The sequence below is a fragment of the Pipistrellus kuhlii genome, unplaced genomic scaffold (genome assembly GCF_014108245.1).
Source record: "Pipistrellus kuhlii isolate mPipKuh1 unplaced genomic scaffold, mPipKuh1.p scaffold_m20_p_2, whole genome shotgun sequence".
Classification (NCBI taxonomy): domain Eukaryota; kingdom Metazoa; phylum Chordata; class Mammalia; order Chiroptera; family Vespertilionidae; genus Pipistrellus; species Pipistrellus kuhlii.
Window position 1 is genome coordinate 120,211,129 of NW_023425515.1, and position 23,360 is coordinate 120,234,488.

The 23,360-nt window shown below is 44.4% G+C and overlaps 1 protein-coding gene and 1 long non-coding RNA gene across 2 annotated transcripts; both read left to right on the forward strand.

The window, feature by feature from the left end:
• Nucleotides 1–860: 860 nt before the first annotated feature.
• LOC118724601 (myosin regulatory light chain interacting protein) lies at nt 861–20,734 on the forward strand. The gene is made up of 7 exons (XM_036448070.2): nt 861–1,181; nt 2,306–2,496; nt 15,190–15,375; nt 16,610–16,807; nt 17,308–17,472; nt 18,327–18,747; nt 20,055–20,734. Exons 1-7 carry the CDS (start codon nt 1,095–1,097, stop codon nt 20,142–20,144), a joined length of 1,338 nt encoding a protein of 445 aa, XP_036303963.1. The 5' UTR covers nt 861–1,094; the 3' UTR covers nt 20,145–20,734.
• LOC123652679 lies at nt 9,938–13,270 on the forward strand. The gene is made up of 2 exons (XR_006742135.1): nt 9,938–10,404; nt 11,239–13,270. It is a non-coding gene; the product is annotated as an uncharacterized LOC123652679 (long non-coding RNA).
• Nucleotides 20,735–23,360: the final 2,626 nt, after the last annotated feature.

Genomic DNA, 23,360 nt, shown 5'->3' on the forward strand with positions numbered 1-23,360 from the left:
CTTTAATTGGTAATAGCTTCTGCTGAGGTTATACCACCTGCTAGGTGCGGAGTTGAGTCCCTTAGCTTTAAGACGAGGATAACTAATATTTGGGTGCAGGAGAGAAGGGCCAGGCAGCATAGCTGGTGCTTAATGAATGTTTAATGAATGGAGATAAGACGTGAGCTAGAACGGGCAACCTGAGAGAGGGCTTTAATGCCCTACAAGGTGTTCTGATTCAGCACAATAGGTAAAGAGAAGACGCTGGCGAGAATCCATGCAGAAGCCCTGGATCAAGCTCCGTGGCTCATTGGTCAGTTGCAAAAACTTTTATACACAGATTGCTTTTGCAACGGCAGTCTGAAATGAGGAACATGCCATCTTCAGCAACACACTGTGGCAAATCCCGGGGGAGGGGGTGAGGGGGGGACAGCGAGGGGAATAGTTTTCCTTAGGCCTTGGGGTTGCTCCTTTTCACCTCTCGAAATGCGTTTTTGGGGAGAGACCCAAGGTTTCTGAAGAACCGCAGCAGCTTGGAGGCGTGCAATCGCTGTAAATCCAAGCCCAACAGAAAGGCGTCCTCCGCCTCGGAGCCCAGGGCGGCCGCTGGCTCGCTTGGTGCAGCGTCGCCCAGCGGGCAGAGGCGGCGGGTGTGCTCGGGAGCCTCCCTCCTCCCGCCGCACTCAGCGCCCGCAAGCTGCCAGCTCCCTCCGGGGCGGCTCGGGGACTCAGCCGGCCCGGGGGAGGTGAGGCAGCGGCTGAGCGGGCGCCGCTATTGGCTGGAGGGACGGCGGAGGCGGGGCGGAGGCGGGGCGTAGCCGTCGTGATTGGCGGGGCCCCCCAGCCGGAGGGGGCGGGGCCGCTATATCAGAGGAGCCCTGGTCGCGGCGCAGGCAGTCGGGCTGCTGGAGTGCGGCGCCGCCGCGGAGACCCGGGCGGCCAGCTGGCGGGAGGGCGCGGCGGCCGCAGGGTGCAGGCGGCGGCGGTCTGCAGGGCGGCAGCCTCCCGAGGGCACCAGCCTCGCCGAGCCCGCACCTGGGTCTGATCGGTGGCCAGGCGGCAGCCCGGCGCACACCAAAGAGGAGGCGGCCGCGGAGGCAGCGGCGGCCCCAGCCATGCTGTGCTATGTGACGAGGCCGGACGCGGTGCTGATGGAGGTGGAGGTGGAAGCGAAAGCAAACGGCGAGGACTGCCTCAACCAGGTGAGGATGAAGGGCCACCAGGGGACCTGGCTGGTCCTCCGAGGTGGACGGGCCTCGTGGCGGCGCCGGGAGCTGGGGCGCACCGCTTGCCAGGGGCCGGACGGAGCTGCGGGGGCGGCGGCGGGGGTTGGGGAAGCGCAGCGCCGGACGGAGCACCCCGGGCGCCCGGCTCCTGCCCCTCCACCCCGCGGCGTGGGGCGTACGGCCTCGATCCTTGCGCGCCGGGGGCGCATGGTGCCTCCCCCCACCCCCCGAGGACGCATGCGGTGACTGGCCATCCAGCCCTCCCAGTCCTCCAGTTCTGCACTTTCCCGGAAGAAGGCGGGCCAGCACACCTGCCGCAGGTGTGTGCACGATGCCACTTGTTCGGTCCCCCGCGGGGCCTGGCAATGACACCTGCATCTCCAGATGAGGTCTCGGGTCCCGGATTGCCTGGCACACAAGCCGGGCGCTTGTGCCCTGCTGCTTCTCATATGGACCATTCACCTGCATCTCGGGATTTGCTGGGGATTCGAGGACCATAGTCTTTGGCCACGGGCTCCACAGTCCTCTGTAAGCACGCGGCGCTTCCTTCAGAGTGAGGAATGGTTCCAAACAGGGGAGACTGGCATGGCAGAGAGCAGATTTGGTCCCAAGCGAAACGCTGTACCCTGAAACCTCCTAAACCTGAGATGTTTGAGGAACCTCTTGTAAAGCTTAGTGACACTTGTGGCGTGTTTCCTCATTTTTTTTTTTTTTTTTTGAGCCCAGATGGTTAAAAGTGCCCAGATACTAAGCTGCCAAATCAGCTGTGTCAGTTGTGCTGGTGAAGGGAATTCTGATGATTGGAATAAGGAACATGGTAATCCTCAGCTTTTCGGAAAGACTACCTTTGAGGACTCGTTTTTCTTTACTGCCATTGGCTATCATAGCTATTAAAGGAAGGACAGGCCTGCCTACTTCCCCTAGTGGTTTAGCTTAACTGGAGCTATAGAACTTCGTTCTTCCAGTTTACAACAGAAATTGTAAAGCTGTTGAACTCGGCAAAAAGTAGGCAGGAACCTTAGACTCACATGGAGGCCTTAGGTTTGCTTTGGCTTACACGGACCATGTGCTCATCCATGCTGCATTCATTTTTGTTTTAGGTGTGCAGGCGGTTGGGAATCATAGAAGTGGATTATTTTGGACTGCAGTTTACGGGTAGCAAAGGTGAAAGTTTATGGCTAAATCTGAGAAACCGGATCTCCCAGCAGATGGATGGGCTGGCCCCTTACCGGCTTAAACTGAGAGTCAAGTTCTTCGTGGAGCCTCATCTCATCTTACAGGAGCAGACTCGGTAAAGTGATGCCAAAGAAACCAATGTCAAATAAACCTTTGGTTCTCCTAGAAAAGGTCATTGTGCCTTCCCAGAGATGTTCATTCACAGGCACGTTTGTTTGATAGAGGGTGGATGGGGTGATAACTTACAAGTTTTCTGTGGCACAGCCCTTTTATTGAGGTGAAGAGGGAGCTGTATAGTTGGCCTGGGGTACATTTTCCAACTCTGCTTGTGGTTTCTCTTGCCTTTATACACAATGCAAGAGCAGGGATGAATTCTTTTTCTTTTCTTTTTTTAATATATTTTATTGATTTTTAACAGAGAGAAAGGGAGAGAGATAGAGAGCTAGAAACGTCGACGGGAGAGAAACATCGACCAGCTGCCTCTTGCATACCCCCCACCGGGGATGTGCCCGCAACCAAGGTACATGCCCCTGACCGGAATTGAACCTGGGACCTTTCAGTCCGCAGACCGACGCTCTATCACTGAGCCAAACCGGCTTCGGCATGGGATGGATTCTTATAAATACTTGAGGTTAGTGATGAGAGAGAGGGAGGGAGAGAGAAAAAGAGAACCCAATTGACTTCCAGACAGTAGCATCTAATACCCCTGGGTAACCTCTGCCTCGGAGGTTACTATAGGTCATTGTAAACATTCTAACTGAAAGCAGGAAACAGTTCCCCTTGGATTACTTAAACTTGGTCAACTTCTTCAGCCTAGTGTCAGATTACAATATATAGTAAAGAGCTCTGTCCCACTTCATGCAGAAATTTTAAAGTTTCTTGAAAACTTAGTAAGGCAGCTCTTTTAAGGCCAGTCTAATCCAACTTTGACCCACAGATATGTTACACGTGATTGTTGAGTTTAGCTTGTTTACTTCCAGAAAACCATCAGTAGTGGTAGACAACTGGACATGTGGTTTCCTCTCAGTCTGAAAATGTTTTCTCCTCTGGGCTGACTAATACTTTTCTGAAGGATTAGCCAAACTGGGAACCAGTGTTTCATGTTATTGCTGATATACAAGAGACCTAAATCTTATAGTGGCATGACAAAAAAGGAAAAAGGGAAAAGAAAAACAACTAATTCTAAATATGGCAAACTTTGGTCTAAGTTCTAATGTTTTTTCATTACCTTTTGGCTTGGAAATTTGCCATGCACATGAAAAATGTGAGTGAGAAAACTTTGAGTAATGATGAATAAGCAATATACCATAAGAGTTTTTAGCATATCATACTTTTGTTTGTTTACCCAAGGACTGATAGAAACATTTTGAAATACTATTTGTATTTGAAATCTCTGTTTTGCCTTTCTGGGGAGCTTTAAAGAGTGAGATAAATGTTTGATTTTGTTTCTGAAGTAACTGGAATATTGGAATTCTTAGTGCTCCTAAAAATGTCTTGCAAAATATTCAAGTGATTGCATGTTTAAGGATGTTTTAGCTGGCTATGTGAATCAGAATGGTTTTTTGTGTGTGTTTACTTAAAAGCTGGGTTGTGAAAACTTTTACATTTCACTTGAATGTGCTATCAAGTAAAAAAATATATTTTGCTATTTTCATTGTGTACTTTTATCATGATTTTGTAATCATTTCAGGGCCTCCAGATACAAATCTATTTTGATGACACAGATATATTTTTTTAAATCTTCAGGAGCTTGGAGGAATAAATGCATCATTTAATCAATGACTGTAGTTGTATTACATTATACATTTGTATAATGAATGCTTACAACTTTAAGTTTTACTATAAAATGGTCTTTACCTGTGATTTCTAATATTTGAATTAATAGCTACTATCAAATTATTTTATTCATGTAAGAAATAGAGACAGTTTGTGAATTAGACTTGGAATCAAATTTCCTACTTTATTGACTCAATTGACTTTGATTCTTGAGATTCATGCCTAATATCTAAAGAATGTACCTATCTAGTTAGACTATATCATTTTAATTGATTTTAGATCCTTTTGGAATTTTACTGAAAAACTAAAGTCCTGGTGCACAGGTAGGGTCCCCTAAGGGGGCCTTCTGGCTGCCAGCCGGAGCCTGCCTTCATTCCACACCACCACCTGGAGGTCAGCATAGGTCAGAGCAAGTAATCGAACTTCTGGTCTCCCAGTCAAACTCCTGAGGGGACAATTTGCATATTAGACTTTTATATATATAAAAGTGCAAATAGATGGGGGAGAGAGAGAGAGAGAGAGAGAGAGAGAGAGAGAGAGAGAGAGATGGAATTTGTGCAGGGAGGTACCCTTAGCCGGGCCTGCACCCTCTCCAATCTGGGACACCTCAGGGGATGTCCAACTGCCTCTCGCAATCTGGGACCTCTGGCTCCTAACCACTCCCCTGCCTGCCTGCCTGATCTCCCCTTACTGCTCCCCTACCAGCCTGATTGTCCCTAACTGCTTCCCTGCTGGCCTGACCGCCCCTAAATGCCTCTGCCTCGCCCATACCCAGGACCCAGGATTCCCTCCTCTGGCCAGTCACAGGCACCTGGGACCTGGCTTCCCTCCTTCTGGCCGGCCGCAGGCACCCAGGACCCAGGCTGGCTTTGCCCTGGCTAGCCATAGCCACAGGGGACTGTGGGAGGGTGGCTTCACCCTGGCCACAGGTGCTGGTGCTGGGACTGTGCAGCTTGTCCCTCTCCTGGGCTACAGGCACAACCACTGGTGCCCGAGGCCTCAGGGTGGGCGGCTTATCCCTCTCCTGGGCCAGGCTGCAGGCACAGCCTCTGGCGCCCAGGACTGAGGGGTAGGCAGCTTGTCCCTTCACAGGCTGGACCGCAGGTGCAGCCACTGGTGCCCAGGACTGCAAGCCGGACAGCAGGGTGGGCAGTTTGTCCCTCTCCCAGGCCGCAGCCTTGCTGGTTCCCATTCCTCTCTCCCCAGTGCTGAGTATCTGAGCCATTAGGACGTGACAGCATGAGGGTGTGATGACCATTTGCATGTTAGCTCTTTATTGTATGGGATTGGTGTGATCTAGGCTTTTGACTTACTTTTAAACTGTTAGTGGCTCTGACTCGGTTGGGCATTGTCTTGTACACTGAAGCATTGCCAGTTCAATTCTAGGTTGGAATACATACCCAGCTTGTGGGCTCAATGCCCAATCGACATTTCATTCTTACATTGATGTTTCCCTCTTTCCCTCTCCCTTCCTTTCTCTCTAAAAGTCAATTAAAAAAAAAAACAAAATTTAGTCTGCTAGTGTGATTGACCCTCCACCTAGGAACCAGGATGTTATTGTTGGATTCCCAGTCAGGGCACATGCCCAGGTTTCAGGCTCCTTTTTAAATTTTTAAAAAGAACATTGGTGCATTTTAGTTGTTTTTGTGGGGTTGTCTGAAACACAAAATATTAAGAAAATGCCACCTATAGTTTACATAGCATTCTCCCTTAATAACAAAAGTGATTTGTAATTAGCATTAGTACCTTTTAATTAGGACCAGAAGTTGTACAGGGTCCAGTTTAGTTACAGTTAGCATTGTTTTTATGTGTGTCATACTAGAGAACAAAAACACTTATTTCTCCTAATGTTATGTTAGCAAGAGAAAGCTGGTTGATAAATGTATCATTGTTTAATTAGTCATTATAAAATATTCGTATAAAATGGCCCAAAAAATGAAATGGATGTGTTTATGTAGTGAGGAAACTCAGTTTTACCAGTCCACTTATGAGAGGTGATTGGTTACTGTCCCAAGTCAAGTCATCAGGGTACACTTAGTGTGCTGGAAGTGTCTGGCCTGTTTATTAAGTGGTACTGAAATATCCTGGCTGAGTTGTCCTCAGTGGACAATTAAAGCAGTCTGCTCATAATAGAGCTGGCCTGACTGGGGGCCAGTTAATATATTTGCATTGGATTAGGGAGGCTGCTGTGAGCTTGACAGCCAGGAAAGCCTGTTTGTAACAGGAGGGTACTGGGTCCAGGCAGAAGCCCTGCTTTCTCCGTCCAGCTCTGTCACCAACTCCCAGTGTGTGCAGACTTCTCAGACGGAGACAGCTCCTCATCTCTTGAAAGCCTGGGACTAGATTATCTCTAAAGCCTCTTCTAGCAATAGATTTGTTGGCTTGTGTGTTTTTGTTTTGTTTTGCTTCTGCTTCTGCTGCTTCTCTATATAATTTCCCCCAATACAGTTCTCTCAGAGCAGAAAAAAAACCTATCAAGTGTCTGCTGCGGTTGATGCACGGAGTTCATTGGTCTCTGATTTGGCCTAATTTTAGATTTGGTTCTTTACACAGATTATGATGTTTGCTCTTGAATCTGGAAAGTAACCAGAGAGTCTTGTTTAGACTCAGCTGGCACATTCCAGAGATGGAGACAGCAGGTATTTTCAGCAGATGTTTGCCATGCGGTGGATTCAAACTAAAAGTGAAACTAATGTATTCTGGAAGTAGATCTGAAATAACGATCTTGGAAATTTTTGCCTTTCAGAGGCCCGTGAGTATTCATAGCAATTCAGACCAGATTTTGTCTACATTTTCAAAACCCCAGAGGTTAGGGCAAGTGATGAGTGACTGGTCCCTGGTTAAATCCACCTGCCTTCAGGCCTCTGCTCAGTCACCCTCCTCAGGAAAACCACTCCCAGGCCCATTCAGGAGGCTAAACTCTCCCAAGACATTGTGTAACTTTCCTTTACAGCATTTAGTGAGCGTATAGTGCTGCATGTACTGATGTGACAATTTGTTTATCGTCAGCCACTCTAATAACCTAACTTCCACGAAAGCTGATCCTCGTTATATCCCCAGAGTCTAGCAGGTGCCTAAATATTTGTTGAGTCAGTGAATTCAGAACTCGGAAATAAATAAAAATCAGGTTAGCTTACACTGCTGATAGACATTTTTCTTATAGAAATTAAAATGTTTTGCCAGTTTGCTTCTGTAAACTGAGGAGTTTGAGGCTAAAAGAAATCTCACCATTAAAACATGTTTGTAGTGATTATTCTCTGTTAAGAATTTGCTGTGTTTAGCATTCTTTTGCTTCCTTCACCCCCTTCACCTCACCCTAGAGGCCATTTATTTGTTTATTGTTTTCTTTGGGTGGAATTTTTTTTTTTTTAATGCCCAAACATAAAAAGGCTCCAGGAAAATACAAATAGTAAAAACAGACATGTGTGATATTGCCAAAGAAAGTATTCATTTGAATTCTAACTTCTCTGTTTTTCTTTTTGCTCAGCATACAGGATGTTTGTGTTATTATAAGTTTATTTTAGCCACAGATCTCCCATCTGGGCATCTCCAGCCAGTCTCTTTATGGATTTCTGATACTTATACTAGTATATTTATTTATTTATTTATTTTTAAATATATTTTTATTGATTTTGTACAGAGAGGAAGGGAGAGAGATAGTTAGAAACATCGATGAGAGAGTCATCGATCAGCTGCCTCTTGCACACCCCCTACTGGGGATATGCTCGCAACCAAGGTGCATGCCCTTGACCGGAATCAAACCCGGGACTCTTCAGTCCCCAAGCCAACGCTCTATCCACTGAGCCAAACAGGTCTCGGCAATATACTAGTATATTTATATGAAATCTCCAGCCCTAACCGATTTGGCTCAGGGAATAGAGCACATGTGTCAAACACAAGGCCCTCGGGCCAAATCCATCCCGCCAGGCCTTGCAATGTGGCCCGCACCACGCTGTCATCACTGCACTCCGCTGCGTTTCCATCACAATGACAGTTTATGACTGTTCAGTAAACCATTCGGCCCGCGATTTAGGCTGGATTTTAGATTTTGGCCCCTTCTCTGATTGAGTTCGACACCCCTAGAATAGAGTGTCGATTCCGGGTTCGATTCCGGTTAAGGGCATGTACCTTGGTTGTGGGCACATCCCCAGAAGGAGGTGTGCAGGAGGCAGCTGATCGATGTTTCTCTCTCATCAATGCTCCTAACTCTGTTCCTCTTCCTTCCTCTCTAAAAAAATCAATAATATATAAATATATATATATATATATATTTTTTTAAAGAAATCTCCAAAAACCACTGAGGAATCAGTATTCATATAATCAAACTGAAATTTTAATCTTGACCATATAATTTGTAAATAAAATTGGAAGGTTTAGATGGCACTTAGTGTCAGACTCAGGGTGCCTAGAGGTGCATAGCTCCAGGGACACCAGGTGTCTTTATCTTTAGTTGTATCCTACTCAGCCTGATGCCAGGCTTCTCCTGGGCCTGCCAGCACTCCCTACTAATCTAGATGGTTACAGAGATTGTAGGAGTGCCTGGGTTGTGGTTTGCCAAGGACAGATATCTATGGTGAGCAATTATATTCTTTAGAAATGCAGATTTTAGGCTTCTAAGTAATAGTATTCTTCTGGTGTGGGTTGTAATCCCTTTTGAATTTGGGAATGTCTTCACTACCAGCACCACCTGTCCACATCCATATCTTTTAACTTCTTGGATCTCAAGGAGGAGCACATTTATTAGTGATTCCCATTTTGCATTTTGGGTTTTGAGGAGGATTTCCTTAGGCCTGAATGGAGACCTGACTTCATAATTATTTGGCTGTGACAGGTTTCTCAATTGCAAGCCTTCCATGAAATGTAGGTTTGATGGTTCATTTTAGGTATAGCTAGCTATTCATTTGAATTCTGAACCTAGACCCTAAGGGATTTTCCCTAGTATTTTTTTCCCTCAGTCTTTTATTATGAAAATTTTCAAGCATACAGATAAGTTGAAGATTTTTACAGTGAACGCCCACTACTCTAAATTTTACTATCGATAGTTTACTTACCTTACTGACTTTTCATCCATTTATTGATCCCTCTACCTTCTATCACTCTTTCTGGTGCTTTTCAAAATAAATTGGGTATAAGTACACCTCCCCTAAATATTTCAGTATACATTCCTTTAACTAGACCTCAATATTTGCCTACAATTCTTTTTTTTCCTTTTGATATAAAATTACTTATGATGAAATGTATCCATTCTAATTACACTATTTAATGGGTTTTTGACAAATTTATGTGCCTGTTTAGTCCAAACCCTTATCAAGATTTAGAATATTGCCATCACTCCCTTCTGCAGTCAGTCCCCACCCTCCCTACCCGCTCCCACCCACCTAGCCGTACAATCAAGGTGGTATCTTTTTCTAGCATAGATTAATTATGTCTGTTCTGCTTCATGTGTGGAATCATGCAGTGTACACATTTTTGTGTCTGCCTTTTTGTTCATCATAAATTTATGTGATCTATCACATTGTATATTCAACTCCCGACTGGTCTGCAGAAAGTTCTACTTTGAGTTTTAGGTGATTTCTTTTTCTTTTTTCTTTTTTTATATATTTTATTGATTTTGTACAGAGAGGAAGGGAGAAAGATAGAGAGTTAGAAACATCGATGAGAAAGAGTCATCGATCAGCTGCCTCTTGCACACCCCCTACTGGGGATATGCCCGCAACCAAGGTACATGCCTTTGACCGGAATCGAACCCGGGACCTTCCAGTCCCCAAGCCGACGCTCTATCCATTGAGCCAAACCGGTTTCGGCTAGGTGATTTCTTTATGAGTCAAGCCAGTGTATATATCAGTGGCTTGTTCCTGTTTACTTCTGGATAGTATTCCATGGAATGAATGTACTATTGTTTGTTTATGCTCCTCTTGATGAAGACTTGTTTTCTAGTTCTTATGAATAAAGCTGCTATAAACATTCAAGTACAAGTCTTTGGGGTAGACATGTGTTTTCATTGGAGTAAATACCTAAGACTAAAACAACTGTATCATAGAGGATGCAGATGCTTAGTTGTATAACTGACTGCCAAACCTCTTCCCAAAACCCTGTATGTACCATTCTGCACTTCCATTGAGAATGTATGAGAGTACAGTGCCTCCACATCCCTCCCAGCCTTCAGTGTTAATTTGTATGCTTCTCTTGATAGTAAACACCTTTTCGTGTGCTTTTTGGCCTTTTGTACATCTTTTGTGAATTATCTGTTGAAGTCATTTACCCATTTTTGAGTTGTTGTCTTATTTGTTATTTTTGTAAATATATTTTTATTGATTTCAGAGAGGAAGGAAAAGATAGGAACATCAGTGATGAGACAGAATAATTGATCGGCTGCCTCCTGCATGCCCCAGACTGGGGATCCAGCCCACAACCCGGGCATGTGCTCTGACCAGGAATCTAACTTTGACCTCCTGGTTCATAGGTCAATGCTCAACCACTGAGCATGCCAGCTGGGCACCTTTATTTTTGAGCTTTGCAAATTCTTTACATATACCAGATGCTTGGCAGATATGTGTTTTGTTAATACTGTATTTTCTCTTATTGATGCCTTTTGATGAGTAGAAGTTTTCATTTTGGTAAAGTCTAATTTATCCATTTTTTTCTTTTGAAATTTTTGTTGATAGTCATGAGAAACCTTTGCCTACCGCATGTCATGAAGATACTCTCCTCTGTTTCATTTTTTAGGAAAGCATTATGGTTATTGCTTTTATGTTTAGGCCTATGGCCCTTCTTGAAATGATTTTTGTTTCCCTGGAATTTAAGATACAAAACAAAAAACTCTTACAGAAATTCTGTTTTGATTTGATGGTTTTAAAGTATAACTTGGCAGTCTTTGGCTTAAAATAAGCTGAGGATGGTTAAGTGACTCATTGGACTGAGGCAAACATACTGGTGATCTCAGTGAGGGTCTAACTAGGTGAGGAACAAACCAGCCATTAATAACAGGTGGCCAGGGTCAGTCAGGTCTTTGGAGGCAAAAATACAGTTCAATTATTGGCACTAGAGAGTTTTTAAAAATAGCTAGTTAGCCATTTAAAAGATGTTTTAGGTTAGTACTTAAATTTTGAGTCTAATAGTGCAGAGATATAATTTTATTTGTGTGACAAAAAGCTCTTTAAAATGATGTAACTGGAAAGATGCCTAGAGGGCAGTAATTGAGAGTAACCATCCGTGATGAGCAGATAGACAACTCCCAACTGGTCTGCCGGAAGTTCTACTTTGATTTTTAGGTGATTTTTTTATTAGTCAAGCCAGTGTTTAGAGGAAGATTCTCTGGTTACAATTCTTAAAAGATAAATGTCTTAATTCCTTAAAACTATGGAAATAAATTAATTTTTCGATCAGAGGAAATTTGAAGTACTTTGAAACAAAAATATATCAAGAATATGTGATACTTTTATTTAATTAAAATTCGGTATATCCTTATATTCACTGTAGTTTTTAATCTCCCATCATACTACAGTAAGTAGGAAGCCATATGTACCCATGATGCAGATATGAGTTATCCAGGATGTTTCACTTTGGTCCCCAAAATGTGATCCATATATTGAAAATATCCATTTTCTTAGTAACTGGGTATAAAACTTGAAGAATCATGAATTTTAAGATGTAACCAGGGAATGTTTAGAAAATACACTTTGAGTTTATGTCTATGGGACATAGACATAGGCCTTTGCTAAGACAAACAAAAGAGTTTTTTCCAACAGCTTTCATTCTGTTTGTGATTCTAGAATATAGCCTAAATTAAATTATATATGTTAACCACTTTTGACCTTTAGGTAAAAATAATTCACTGCAGACATGGCTTTTTTGACCACAGCTGCTTATTGTTGATATTATTGGTAACGTTTGACACAGTACAGAAAAACGGAGGGGGGAAATCCATGAGCCAGACAGTTACAGGCCCAATGGTTTGAGATAAAGTAATAGAACTGTCCCTAACTATTGAGCCATCACTGGGTTCCTTATGTCTCCGTGCTCTGCCATCTCCCCCTTGGAAAGAGCACATTAAATAGTCTGCGGATGGCTCAGCTGGTGACCTTCCCTGTCACTGCTCCGTTGTGTGCTTCTCCTGGACAGCATAGAGGGGCCACCAAAAGCCAGAATGTGTTCTTTCACACTGAAAGGCTGCAAGTGTCATCTGCAGAGGAGCCGTCAGACTTGTTCACCCTGTCACCCCAGCGCAGGGCTTGGCACAGAGGGAATGCACAGCAAATATTTGTTGACTTGAAATGAAAGGTTGCTTTGTAGCCATGAAACTGAAAAATGCAGGCAGGGCCCTGTCGTAAAGTTATGTCAACAGTAAGGAGAGTTCTGCTACAGGGTAATGACCGCCATCCAGCCTGGAATGTGGAGTGTGCAGAAAAGGCCACTTGTCCTGCCCCCTTTTTTAATTCCGACCCACACACCAGGAGAGGACCAGCATGACTCTTGGGCTGCCGACCACCTGTTACTGTTTTGTGCCTGCTGCTTGCCCCTGGTCTTGGCAGCAGTCTCTTCAGAAGTAGTCATGCAGAGTTTGGAAAAAGAAATTGGGCTGATTTTGAAACTCTTCCAAGCTATCCTTGCTCTTCAATAAGGCAGAAATGAGTCTCTAACTTGACACTTGGTAAACACCTTAAAAGACACTTTCACGTACGCGGTAATTAAGTTGAAAGAGTTAGCTTGTGGTGACACCCTTACAACCTTTCAAGCACATCTTTCCTTCTTTTATATAAGCTTATATTTAGATCTCATTTTTATGAACATGTCCCTGATGAGTACAGAGACAGGCGCATGAGCCAAGGTGAAGTTTACTGAATGTCATCTGAAAAGCCTTCTGGGGGCTGACATTGCGTTGTGACACTGTCATTTATGGGGCTGCGAGGCCTCAGTCCTCAGAGAGCTGTTCTAAAGCAGCTTATTTCTGTGGTTAATTCCTCTGCCCCAATAGGGAATCTCCTCTTAGTTTAGCAGTATGTCAGAAATACTTTAAAGACTAGCAGATGTTTGGGTTAATAAAAACCATACTTATCTTCTTTCATTGCTGTTACACATTCTTACTGTGACTTCTTCATAGGGACTTTGAATAAGGAGTGGGGGGAGGGGACTGTAGTATTTGGCAGAATCTGATCATTTTAAACATTTCTCTGTCATTATAGAAGGCATGGAACATTAAATATAAACAATTCTTAACGGGAGATTAATGGCTCTTGCCAACCTGATAAGACTCTCAGAAGAGCTCCTCCTTATATTTCTAGTTGCACCTTCTTGTGTAGCTCATGTTGCCCCTCTTCCTGGAACATCAAACACAGGCCAGTATCTGAATAAAAGCAGTGTTGAGGGCAGGAATGGGGTATCCAGAAGAGGTGGGAGCTGATCTGAACTCTGTTCTGAACAGTATTCAGAGCTTTGCCAATGGTCACAACTCCTTAGTTTGAGAGGCAATAACAAGTCATCAAAGGAAGGTTATACCTACACATTTGCCAGAGACCAATTTTATAACATAGGCCAGTGGTCGGCAAACTGCGGCTCTGTTGACTAATGAGTTTGCCTACCACTGACCTAGACTCTCGATTCCAATAATTACAGGCTGTTGTTGTTCCTTATGATTAAGCCCCACCCCAGTGGTTGGCAAACTCATTAGTCAACAGAGTGGCAATCCGTGGCTCGAGAGCCGCAGTTTGCCAACCACTAACCTAGGCCCATCTGTCTGTGGACATTTGTATGCTCTCTTGAGAATCTTTGGCGATGTGGATTAGCAGGCAATAATACCTGAAGTTTCCCATGAGTTTCTGAGTATGGCAGACCTTTTAGTAAATGGAGAAGGTACTATTGTATAGAATTAGGGCAGGTCAAATGGGATGAAACTTAGGTGGGAATGAATGTAAGCTACAGACTATATGCAGTTTTACTTACACTTGTGGAGCTCTCTGATATTGGAGGCACTTAAGAAGTTAGAATATGTCAAATGCCATAATAGAGGATTAGATAGTTTTTGAGTGATATAGACAAAAGGGTAGCTAAATGAGGGGAAAGAATGGCCTTCCAGACAGAGGGAGCAGCAAGACCAGCCATATGGGCATGAACATCTCTTTCCCTGGGAGAAGAAGTATCTCTTTCCCAGGGCAGAGTGGCTGGAGGGAATGACAGGAGATATGAGTAGGAAGTTGGGGCAGGAGAGTGGACAAGCCTCAGTCCATGCTGACAGCGTGCTTTTTTGTAAACCAGGGGACCCCTGGAAGAATTCTGAGCAGAGCAAGCAGCTTGGAAAGTGGATCAGCTCAGAGTCTAGAAGCGAGATCCGCTCAGAGGATTTGTAAAGTCTCTGAAGGTGTAAAGGTGCAAGTAGGGCAGGGGAGGTAAAAGTGGGAAGAATGGAGCTGGATTTAAAGAGTTTTCAGAAATAGCAAGTAGGTGGAAATAAGATTAATAGTCAAAAGTGAGTTTATTGGGGAAAATAGCAGATCAGACTGTGGCTTCCACTGGGAGAAAAGCAGACGGGAAGGGAGCTGGTACATTTGGTTTGAATGAGCTAAAATTGGGAGACTGGAGAGCATCCCAGTGGAGAAATCCATAGGCATTTTAATCCGATTCCTAGGAGAGATGTTTGGGCTAAAAGTAGAGATGTGGAAGTCATTTCAATAAAGGCGGGGATCTTAAGCTACCGATTTCATAGCAAGATAAAGTTTTTTCTTATTACAGTAATTTCTTTTAAAAACTATAATACAGAAACATGGGTGTAAGTATTTCACATTTTGTAACTTAAATATTATCGAACTGTATGAGATTTGTCTTTGTTTGGGTTATACTTTTTCTTCAGAGAACTTAGTCTTTAGACTTACTGTACCTGGATACTCGTGATGGAAAAAGTTTTTCAACGTAAGCATTTTAAGGGTGGCTTTTTAAATTGCTGTTTTCCATACTTAAAAGGAAATGTTGTGAAAATGCTAAGCAGGTTGAGTTTGACATAAAGTTCCCAGCATAACCTCATTCTTGCATTACCTCGTAGGCATATCTTTTTCTTACACATCAAGGAGGCGCTCCTGGCCGGCCATCTCCAATGCTCCCCAGAGCAGGCGGTGGAGCTCAGCGCCCTCCTGGCCCAGACCAAGTTTGGAGACTACAACCAGAACACCGCCAAGTACAGCTACGAGGAGCTGTGTGCCAAGGAGCTCTCCAGCGCAGCCTTGAACAGGTGAACCTGCAGTTAAGGCTGGGGTTTGTGCGTGTAGACCTAGCAACTGTATATGCATTTCCAGGAGAAAATGAACCTATAGTATGTATAGATAATTTGTGAGGTTAAGACCAGACAGTTGTCCAACTTAACCAGTTATTTTCAAAAGATTCTTAGCCTTTTGTTTGATAAACCTATAAATCAGCACATAATTCACACAAAGAAATGCCCTTATATAAAATGCTATATAACAGGAGTTTAAAAAAAAAATCTCTGACCTTTAAAGATTACAAATTTCCTAAAATCAAAACCCTGTCCTATATGCTGGAATCCTGTTCATCCCAGCGAGGATTAAACCAGGAGGCCTAACACAGGTGTCTTAGTTCTTCCTCAGGAACAAGTTACTCCAAAACTTAGTGGCTTAAAACAACAAACATCCCCCAGGTCTGTGGGTCAGGAATCTGGTCCTGGATGGCTGGGTTCTCAGGCTCAGGATCCCTCATGAGGCTGCTGCTACGCGCTGCTGGTGGAGGAGAGAGGGATCCGCTTCCAGGCTGACTCAGGTGGCTTGTCAGCAGGCCTTGTTCCTTGCCACATGGGCCTGTTCACAGGGCCTCTTCATCATGTGGTAGCTGGCTTCACGCAGGACAAGCAACCCTTGCTAGAGCAAGAGAGAACACCCAGATGGAAGGCACAGACTTCTTATGACTTAATTTCAAAGTGAGTGGCTTCCCATCACCGCCATATTCTGTTTATTAGAGGCCAAGTCACCGTTTTAGCCCACCGTCAGGGGAAGGACATTTCCAAGGGGGAGAGCACTCATAGGTGGGGATCTCGATTAGAAGATGTATGCCTCAGCAGATCAAATAAATCCTGTCTTTTTTTAGTTGCAAACAACCTTATCAATCTCTTATAATGCTATGTTTCAGTGAAATTTACAAAGTAAATGTAGACAAAATAAGTTCTTACATGTATTTTTAGAGATTTTCATAATTCTTCCAATTCACCCTCATCCAACATCCCCAATAGTCTTTCTACTGAATATCTAATAGCCAAGATCTTGACTAGTGTCTTGGAAGTATTTTACAGTAAATTTGCTAAATAAAAGAAACAGCAGGAACATACAGCTTTAAGTTACTGTGATTCACAAATGACAGTGTCAATAGAGTTCCCTAATAAAAACGATAGACTTTTCTCTAAAGACTGCGTAAGTTAATCTTTCTGTGTACCTCTCTGCCTTTTTGGTGGCCTGCAGCATCATTGCAAAGCATAAGGAGCTGGAGGGGACCAGCCAGGCCTCGGCGGAATACCAGGTCTTGCAGATCGTGTCGGCGATGGAAAACTACGGCATCGAATGGCACTCAGTGAGGGACAGCGAAGGGCAGAAGCTCCTCATTGGGGTTGGACCTGAAGGAATCTCAATTTGTAAAGATGACTTTACCCCAATTAACAGGTAACCCAAGTCTTGAATTCTTTAGACCTACACATCTGTATACATTCATAGCTCTAACCCTGAAAAATAGAGAATGGAGTGGGATTTACTGAACAGTCATCCTTTAGGAACGGAAGTGTTTCATATTGGTACAAGCATTCATTTTATTCAGGCTTTGATAACGAATAATTTTTTAAAATACTAACTCAAGTGTATTGATGTGACAGGCTGAATGTTTCTTTTTTTTTTTTTCCAAATAAGTTGCTCATTGCTATAAAAATCTCACGTTCATCTATACACACATGCACATACACCCCTTCCCCCCCCCAAAAAAAAAAAAAAATTGCTCCACCTCTTCTCTCCTCTGACCCACAGTTGCCTTCCTAACTAGGAATCGAGTACTTGAATGAGCACCTGATTTTGTTGCTGGGGCATGAGCACAGAGAGAGGATCCTATGAAGGTGCCTGCAATGACAAATCTCTCCTGTGGGCTTGCTCACTTTTCTCTTCCTGTCTCCCAGGATAGCGTACCCCGTGGTGCAGATGGCCACCCAGTCGGGAAAGAATGTGTACTTGACGGTCACCAAGGAGTCTGGGAACAGCATCGTGCTCCTGTTTAAGATGATCAGCACCAGGGCTGCCAGCGGGCTCTACCGAGCAATCACGGAGACGCATGCTTTCTACAGGCACGTACCTCGGCGAACCTCAGCGCTCATCCTCAGCTCTCAGGTTTGAGGTGGCAGTGAGGCTTCCTCGGTTTCTGATGGTGGTGTGTCAGTAAACCACGTTCCAGATTTAAGAAATCAGCTGCTTTAGAACACTTCACTTCTGAGCAGAGGAGTCCTTAGCAACATCATCCCGCTTTTCCCACAGAAAGTGCGTGTGTATCTCTACAGACTCCCTTCCCCAGTTACCTCTTCCTGCCTCCTCCCAGGACCTTCTCACAGCACACTTCTCCCCTACACCCATAACCCCCATCCCCTCACCCTGCCCCACCGCCCTGGTGCTGCCTTTTGCCCTTTCCCAGCAGGATGACCTAAGTCCTCTCTTTTCTGGCAGAGCTGTGACCCTAAAGGGTTTTTAATAACAATTTTGATACCCTCATTTACAGAGGGTGACTTAAAGTAGAGTTTCACACAAATATTTGGAAAATTAGAGCTAAGAAATTTAATTGGCAGGCACCCTGAGCTTTTTTTTGTTGTTGTTAAATTAGACATGCAAATTGTGGAACAGGATAGAAAATGGGTAGGAATTTTTAACATAAAACCAACACTTCAGAGAAAAATGTCCTTTTTCTTGCCACAAGCTGCTTTGTCCATCACTCATGTCCTCGCAGGTGGAGGAGACATTCCTTGTCCTCGACGTTTATGGCTGCTTTATCGTTAGCACTCACGAAACTGGAAGTATATACTTTCAAGCATGCAAGTAGGCATATTGGATGTCTGCTGACACAAAAACTGTGCATCCCAGCCCTGCCTGACGGTCTGCATCTCAGGCGGCGGGCTTGTCGGTGCTGACGTGGCTGTCCATCTCCCCGCAGGTGTGACACGGTGACCAGCGCCGTCATGATGCAGTACAGTCGAGACCTGAAGGGCCACTTGGCATCTCTGTTCCTGAATGAGAACATTAATCTCGGCAAGAAGTACGTCTTCGACATTAAGAGAACATCGAAGGAGGTGTATGACCATGCCCGGAGGGCCCTGTACAACGCCGGCGTGGTGGACCTGGTCTCCAGGAGCGAGCACAGCCCCCCCAGCTCGCCCCTGAAGGCCTCGGAGAGCAGCATGAACTGCAGCAGCTGCGAGGGCCTCAGCTGCCAGCAGAGCCGGGTGCTGCAGGAGAAGCTGCGCAAGCTGAAGGAGGCCATGCTGTGCATGCTGTGCTGCGAGGAGGAGATCAACTCCGCCTTCTGCCCCTGCGGCCACACTGTGTGCTGCGAGAGCTGCGCAACCCAGCTCCAGGTGAGGGGTCCGTCGGCCTGCTCTCCCCACAGCCTCCCTTATCCCTCTGGTTCATAGGGAGTCCCTGCTCCCTGCCAGGCGATGGCTGGGTAACACACACTAGGAATGCCCGTCTGCACCTGGAAGGATTTTTGTGTTCAGGGACTTGGAAGGCATTGCCCTTTTGAAACATTGTGGATTAGGGCACTATTTTCCACAGGGGAATTGTTCTAAGCCCTGGGTTCTTTTCAAGTGCTGGAAGCAAAGCTCCGATTCACAAGGTGCTGCGTCTCGTTGGTGCTAAGCTGAGGGCTGGAATCCGGCCTCCAGAGGGCTAGACCAGGGCTTCCCCTTCTGACACCTGAGAGGATTGGTCTTTACTTACAATATTTGAGAAAGAATACTTAAGAGCTTTGGGTTATAGATAACTCTCAATTATCCATGGGTAGGTTGTTTACATTGTGATTATTTATAACTAATTTTTTCTTATTACTGCATTTGCCTCTAGGGACCCCTTGGAGTGGCTCTTAGCAAGTCGAACTAATTATAGTATTAATTCAAAAAATAAAGGCAACTCATATATAGTATTTTTTTTTCCCCCCTTTCTTGTACCTTACATTTCCTCTTAGGATAATTTCTTTTAACTTTTTTTGTTTCTCATAATTGTGCTAAATTTCACTCTGGTTTTATGTAAAACTAGTCCTAACTAATGGCTAGTCCTTCAGAAAGTGCTCCTTTCAGAGCTGTTTTGAGAGCTACATGAGCCAACAGAATGCCTGTGTCCTTGAGTAGATGGTGCTGCTGTGACAAATTATTTCCCCAGGAGTGGTCCTGGGTTTATCTTTTTCTGCCCACGTGCCTAAGGCTCCCTTTCCCGCCTAGGAAGGGCCGTGCTTACCGAGGAGCCTGGGCCTGGGAGCGGAGCCACACTCGCTGGCCTGGTGGCATCAAGCCAGGGACGCTGGCCTGCGTCAGCCAGCACACAGTCTCTGGAAGAAATCACTGCCAGGGCGAGCGGCGGGGGCAGTCTGCCCGTGTGGGGACTGCAGCCTCGTTGCACAGCAAGAAATCTTTGGAAATCACTTGGCTCATGTGCCTTGCTTAGCGTTTCTGACGAAAAACCTCATTGATTTCCTTCAGCTTATCCTTTTTCATAAATATTTGTTTTTAATCCCCTGTAAAGTATAAACTTCCAAACTGGTTGGAAAGCTAAGATCTCTACCAGTTGAAACAATTGTGACCGCAGTGTATTTAGGAAGCGGAACATGCTGGGTGCTAGGTGAACACCATGAGTATCCTAACAGGTCCTGTTGGCTTCTCTTTTGCAGTCCTGTCCTGTCTGCAGGTCGCGGGTAGAACATGTGCAGCACGTCTACCTTCCAACTCACACCAGTCTCCTCAACCTCACGCTCATCTGATCTTCTGTGCACTTATCGCACGGGCCACATTTCCATGAGCTGCGCTATTACAAACTAGGAGGATGATAGACTGTGGAGAAAATAAATACTCTAGACCCATCTGCCATGTAACATTTAAAAAAAAAAAAGGAAGAATAAAAAGAATGCAACACTCCTCACCACCAAAACATGCCATCTGCAGCTCCCGTGGTGGGGACCAAGGAGAGCTCAAACATGGACACATTCCTCGGACTTCCATTCTTTTAATGATCAAGTAAAGGAATAAGTAAAACCTCTGATGTCATTAGGTGGCAACCTAGCCAAAAAGTGGGTACCTTTTAGGAAGTGATGTTGTAAGTCTCTTAATGTATCCTAAGGTAAGTTTCCTACCTGCAGCCAGTTTTGTAAGAATTGGTTTTAAGAATTTACCTGGTTACTTCGGGGGGGCTGTTTTGTTTTGTTTTGTTTTGTCTTGTTTTGTTTTGTTTTTGGTATGGTCACAGAGCTGTGAACATTTTTAATAGGAATTTTTTTCTTAAAGACATAGTCATCGTTTTAATGTCATTTCTGTTTTTGTAACTTGTTCAAGAATGACTAGAAGGCAGACATTTCAAAATCAATCATCTAACTGTTAAAAAGTTGACAACCGCATTGTCAGGTTTAAACCAGTCTGGCTAGTAGAAAGCACAGAACGCAATGTGGGTGGCTTCCTGTCCCTTACCCAGCCCTCCTTACCCTCAAGCTTCCAGATATAAAATGCTACCACCCAGCTCTCCTTACCCTCAAGCTTCCAAACATAAAATGCTACCGATTTGGCTAAAATATTTCAGTGGAGGAATCGGCACTCCTTGGGCCTCCTGAGTTGGGGGAATAGTTTATTTTGAGATCAGAAAGGGAGCATGTTCCCGGGGAAGGAGAGTTGCTCGCTGAGAGGAAGCTTTGTGGAGTACAAAGAAGGGTGTTCTTCCGTTCTCCCAAGCACTCTACCCAGCTTCACCCAGGGTCACTTCTGCTTGAGCCATCAAGCTCTTCACAGCCTTATAATAAGTATCTAGATAGTGTATGCTTTTTTTATTTTTATTTTTATTTTGTAAACGCTTCAGCATTAACTTGTGGTTGTCCCCTCTGTAGTTCTTCGAGGGGTTTCAGGTGTCGTGTTTCTATATTCTCAGTCATGTTTTCCACTCCCACTTGGGCATTTTGGACGTTGGTCAGCTTGTAGGTTCTCTAGGACGTGGGGAAACCTAGATGACCGCATTGGGTGCAATACTAGCTGAGTGAAAAAGCTAGAAAGCTACACTGTCACTTTACTGAGATTTCCGAGTGTACTTTTCATATTGCCTTAATGTAGCAGTAATGTGTTTATGCATTTGTTTCTTTGCACAGACATTTTGTCAGATATTAAAACTCTACTTTTTTATGGCACATATTAGCATATAAGCCTTTATTCCAGAAGGTATTTATTTTTTCACTTGTAAAAAAATAAAATAATGTTTCCACATAAAGAACTCTGTTATATCCTAAGAGGACTTCTGTCTTTTATATTCAGGATAATAAAGACTTTAAAGCAAATTTGGTGTTCGTGTCATCACAGTTATTGCTATTTAAGCCAGTTCAATTTACTTAAAAGAGCATTGATAATATCATAGTTTGTATCTAATTTGGCCCTAAATGGACAATTTCTTTCAGGTATTGGCCTTAACCAAAGAGAACATTTGTTATTCCTTCTTCTATGTTTTCTGATGATAGGATGCTGCTGCTGGTTAGTTGCCTAGTCAGGACAGGTAAGTACTTGTCCAGATTCTAGCAGTAATGGCCGCAGGCTGCTACAGAACCAATTCTACACAGGCTACTAGGACTATATCTTGCAGCACGACTAGCCTGCTGCTAGGACCTAACTGCTCTACCTATGCCAGCATGTGTTAATTTGTGTTGCTCAGGAAGTGCTTTGTGGAGAAGAGAACACTGCATATAACAGATGTAACTGATAATTACCTGTAGCAGTTAAAGAAGGTAATTTCAATTGCTGCAAAAGATTTGTTCAGTACACATACAGTTTTTTTAAAGACAGAATTTTCAAAAAATTGAAAGGGATTTGTTCTCTACATTTCCTATACCTAAGCCAGTCTTCCATCAATTTCTAGGAATTGATTCATTTCATTCAATGCATTTATTGAACTCCTGCTAAGTAAGTTGTTATTGAGCACTAGAAATTGAACAGTGGTCAAGACAGGAATGACACATGGTGCTGGTATCATGTACTTAACCTGTAACATACACTATCCTATATATATAATAAAGAAATAATATGCAAATTGACCATTACACCCTCACAGTGGCTGCCTATGACCAGGTTGGCAGGGGGGTTAGTGAGGGACGACCAAACGACTGAGCAAGCAGGCTGTGTGGGGCAACTAGTGCGGCGGGGGGGCTGTGAGGGGCGACCAGGTCAGCAGGAGGGGCACTTAGGGGCGATCAAGCCGGCGTGGGGGTGGGGTACACAGGGGTGACCAGGCAGTCAGGCAGGTGAGTGGTTAGGAGCCAGTGGTCCAGGATTGTGAGAGGGATGTCCGACTAGTCCCAGATTGGAGACAGTAGGGTAGACAGGGGTGACCAGGCAGGCAGGCAGGTGAGTGGTTAGGAGCCAGTGGTCCAGGATTGTGAGAGGGATGTCCGACTAGTCCCAGATTGGAGAGGGTACAGGCCAGACTGGGGGAAATCCCTCCCTCACCCCCAAGCATGAGTTTCATGCACTGGGCCTCTAGTCTATATATAGAGAAGTTAAGTAATATTCAAAAGTGATAGAATATTAACACTGGAAAGACCTAGAGTGTGTAAGTTTCAAAATGCTAGCCAGGTTGATGACTAGCCAACAAATGGGTAAGATATTACTAACCCTACTAGACCCTGGACTCCTTAAGCTTAGTGGCTAACATGAAAATCATATAAGATGGTATAAAAGAACTATAAGGAAGGTGCTATGGAGATACAGATTAATTCTGCTTACAGACCAAGGATAAAGGTGCTTTACAAAGGAGCTTTGAGCTGAGCCCTGACACTCTAGTTGCGTTTTACCAGGTGGAAAAAGAAAGGGATAAGAAAAATCAAGAGACTGAAAGCTACACCAGGAGACAACTTCAAACAAGCAGGTCAGCTACATTCAAAAACTGCAGCAGAGTCAAGTAGAAGGAATACCGAGAAAGGGCCATAAACATGGCAGTATTAGGACATCTTAGG

Bases quoted from the DNA above. Each gene is read 5' to 3' on its own strand.
- LOC118724601 (XM_036448070.2), top strand. From the start codon at position 1,095: ATGCTGTGCTATGTGACGAGGCCGGACGCGGTGCTGATGGAGGTGGAG. The intron at 1,182-2,305 runs GTGAGGATGAAG...TTTTTGTTTTAG, and splicing joins GCGAGGACTGCCTCAACCAG to GTGTGCAGGCGGTTGGGAAT. The intron at 18,748-20,054 runs GTGAGGGGTCCG...TCTCTTTTGCAG, and splicing joins GCTGCGCAACCCAGCTCCAG to TCCTGTCCTGTCTGCAGGTC.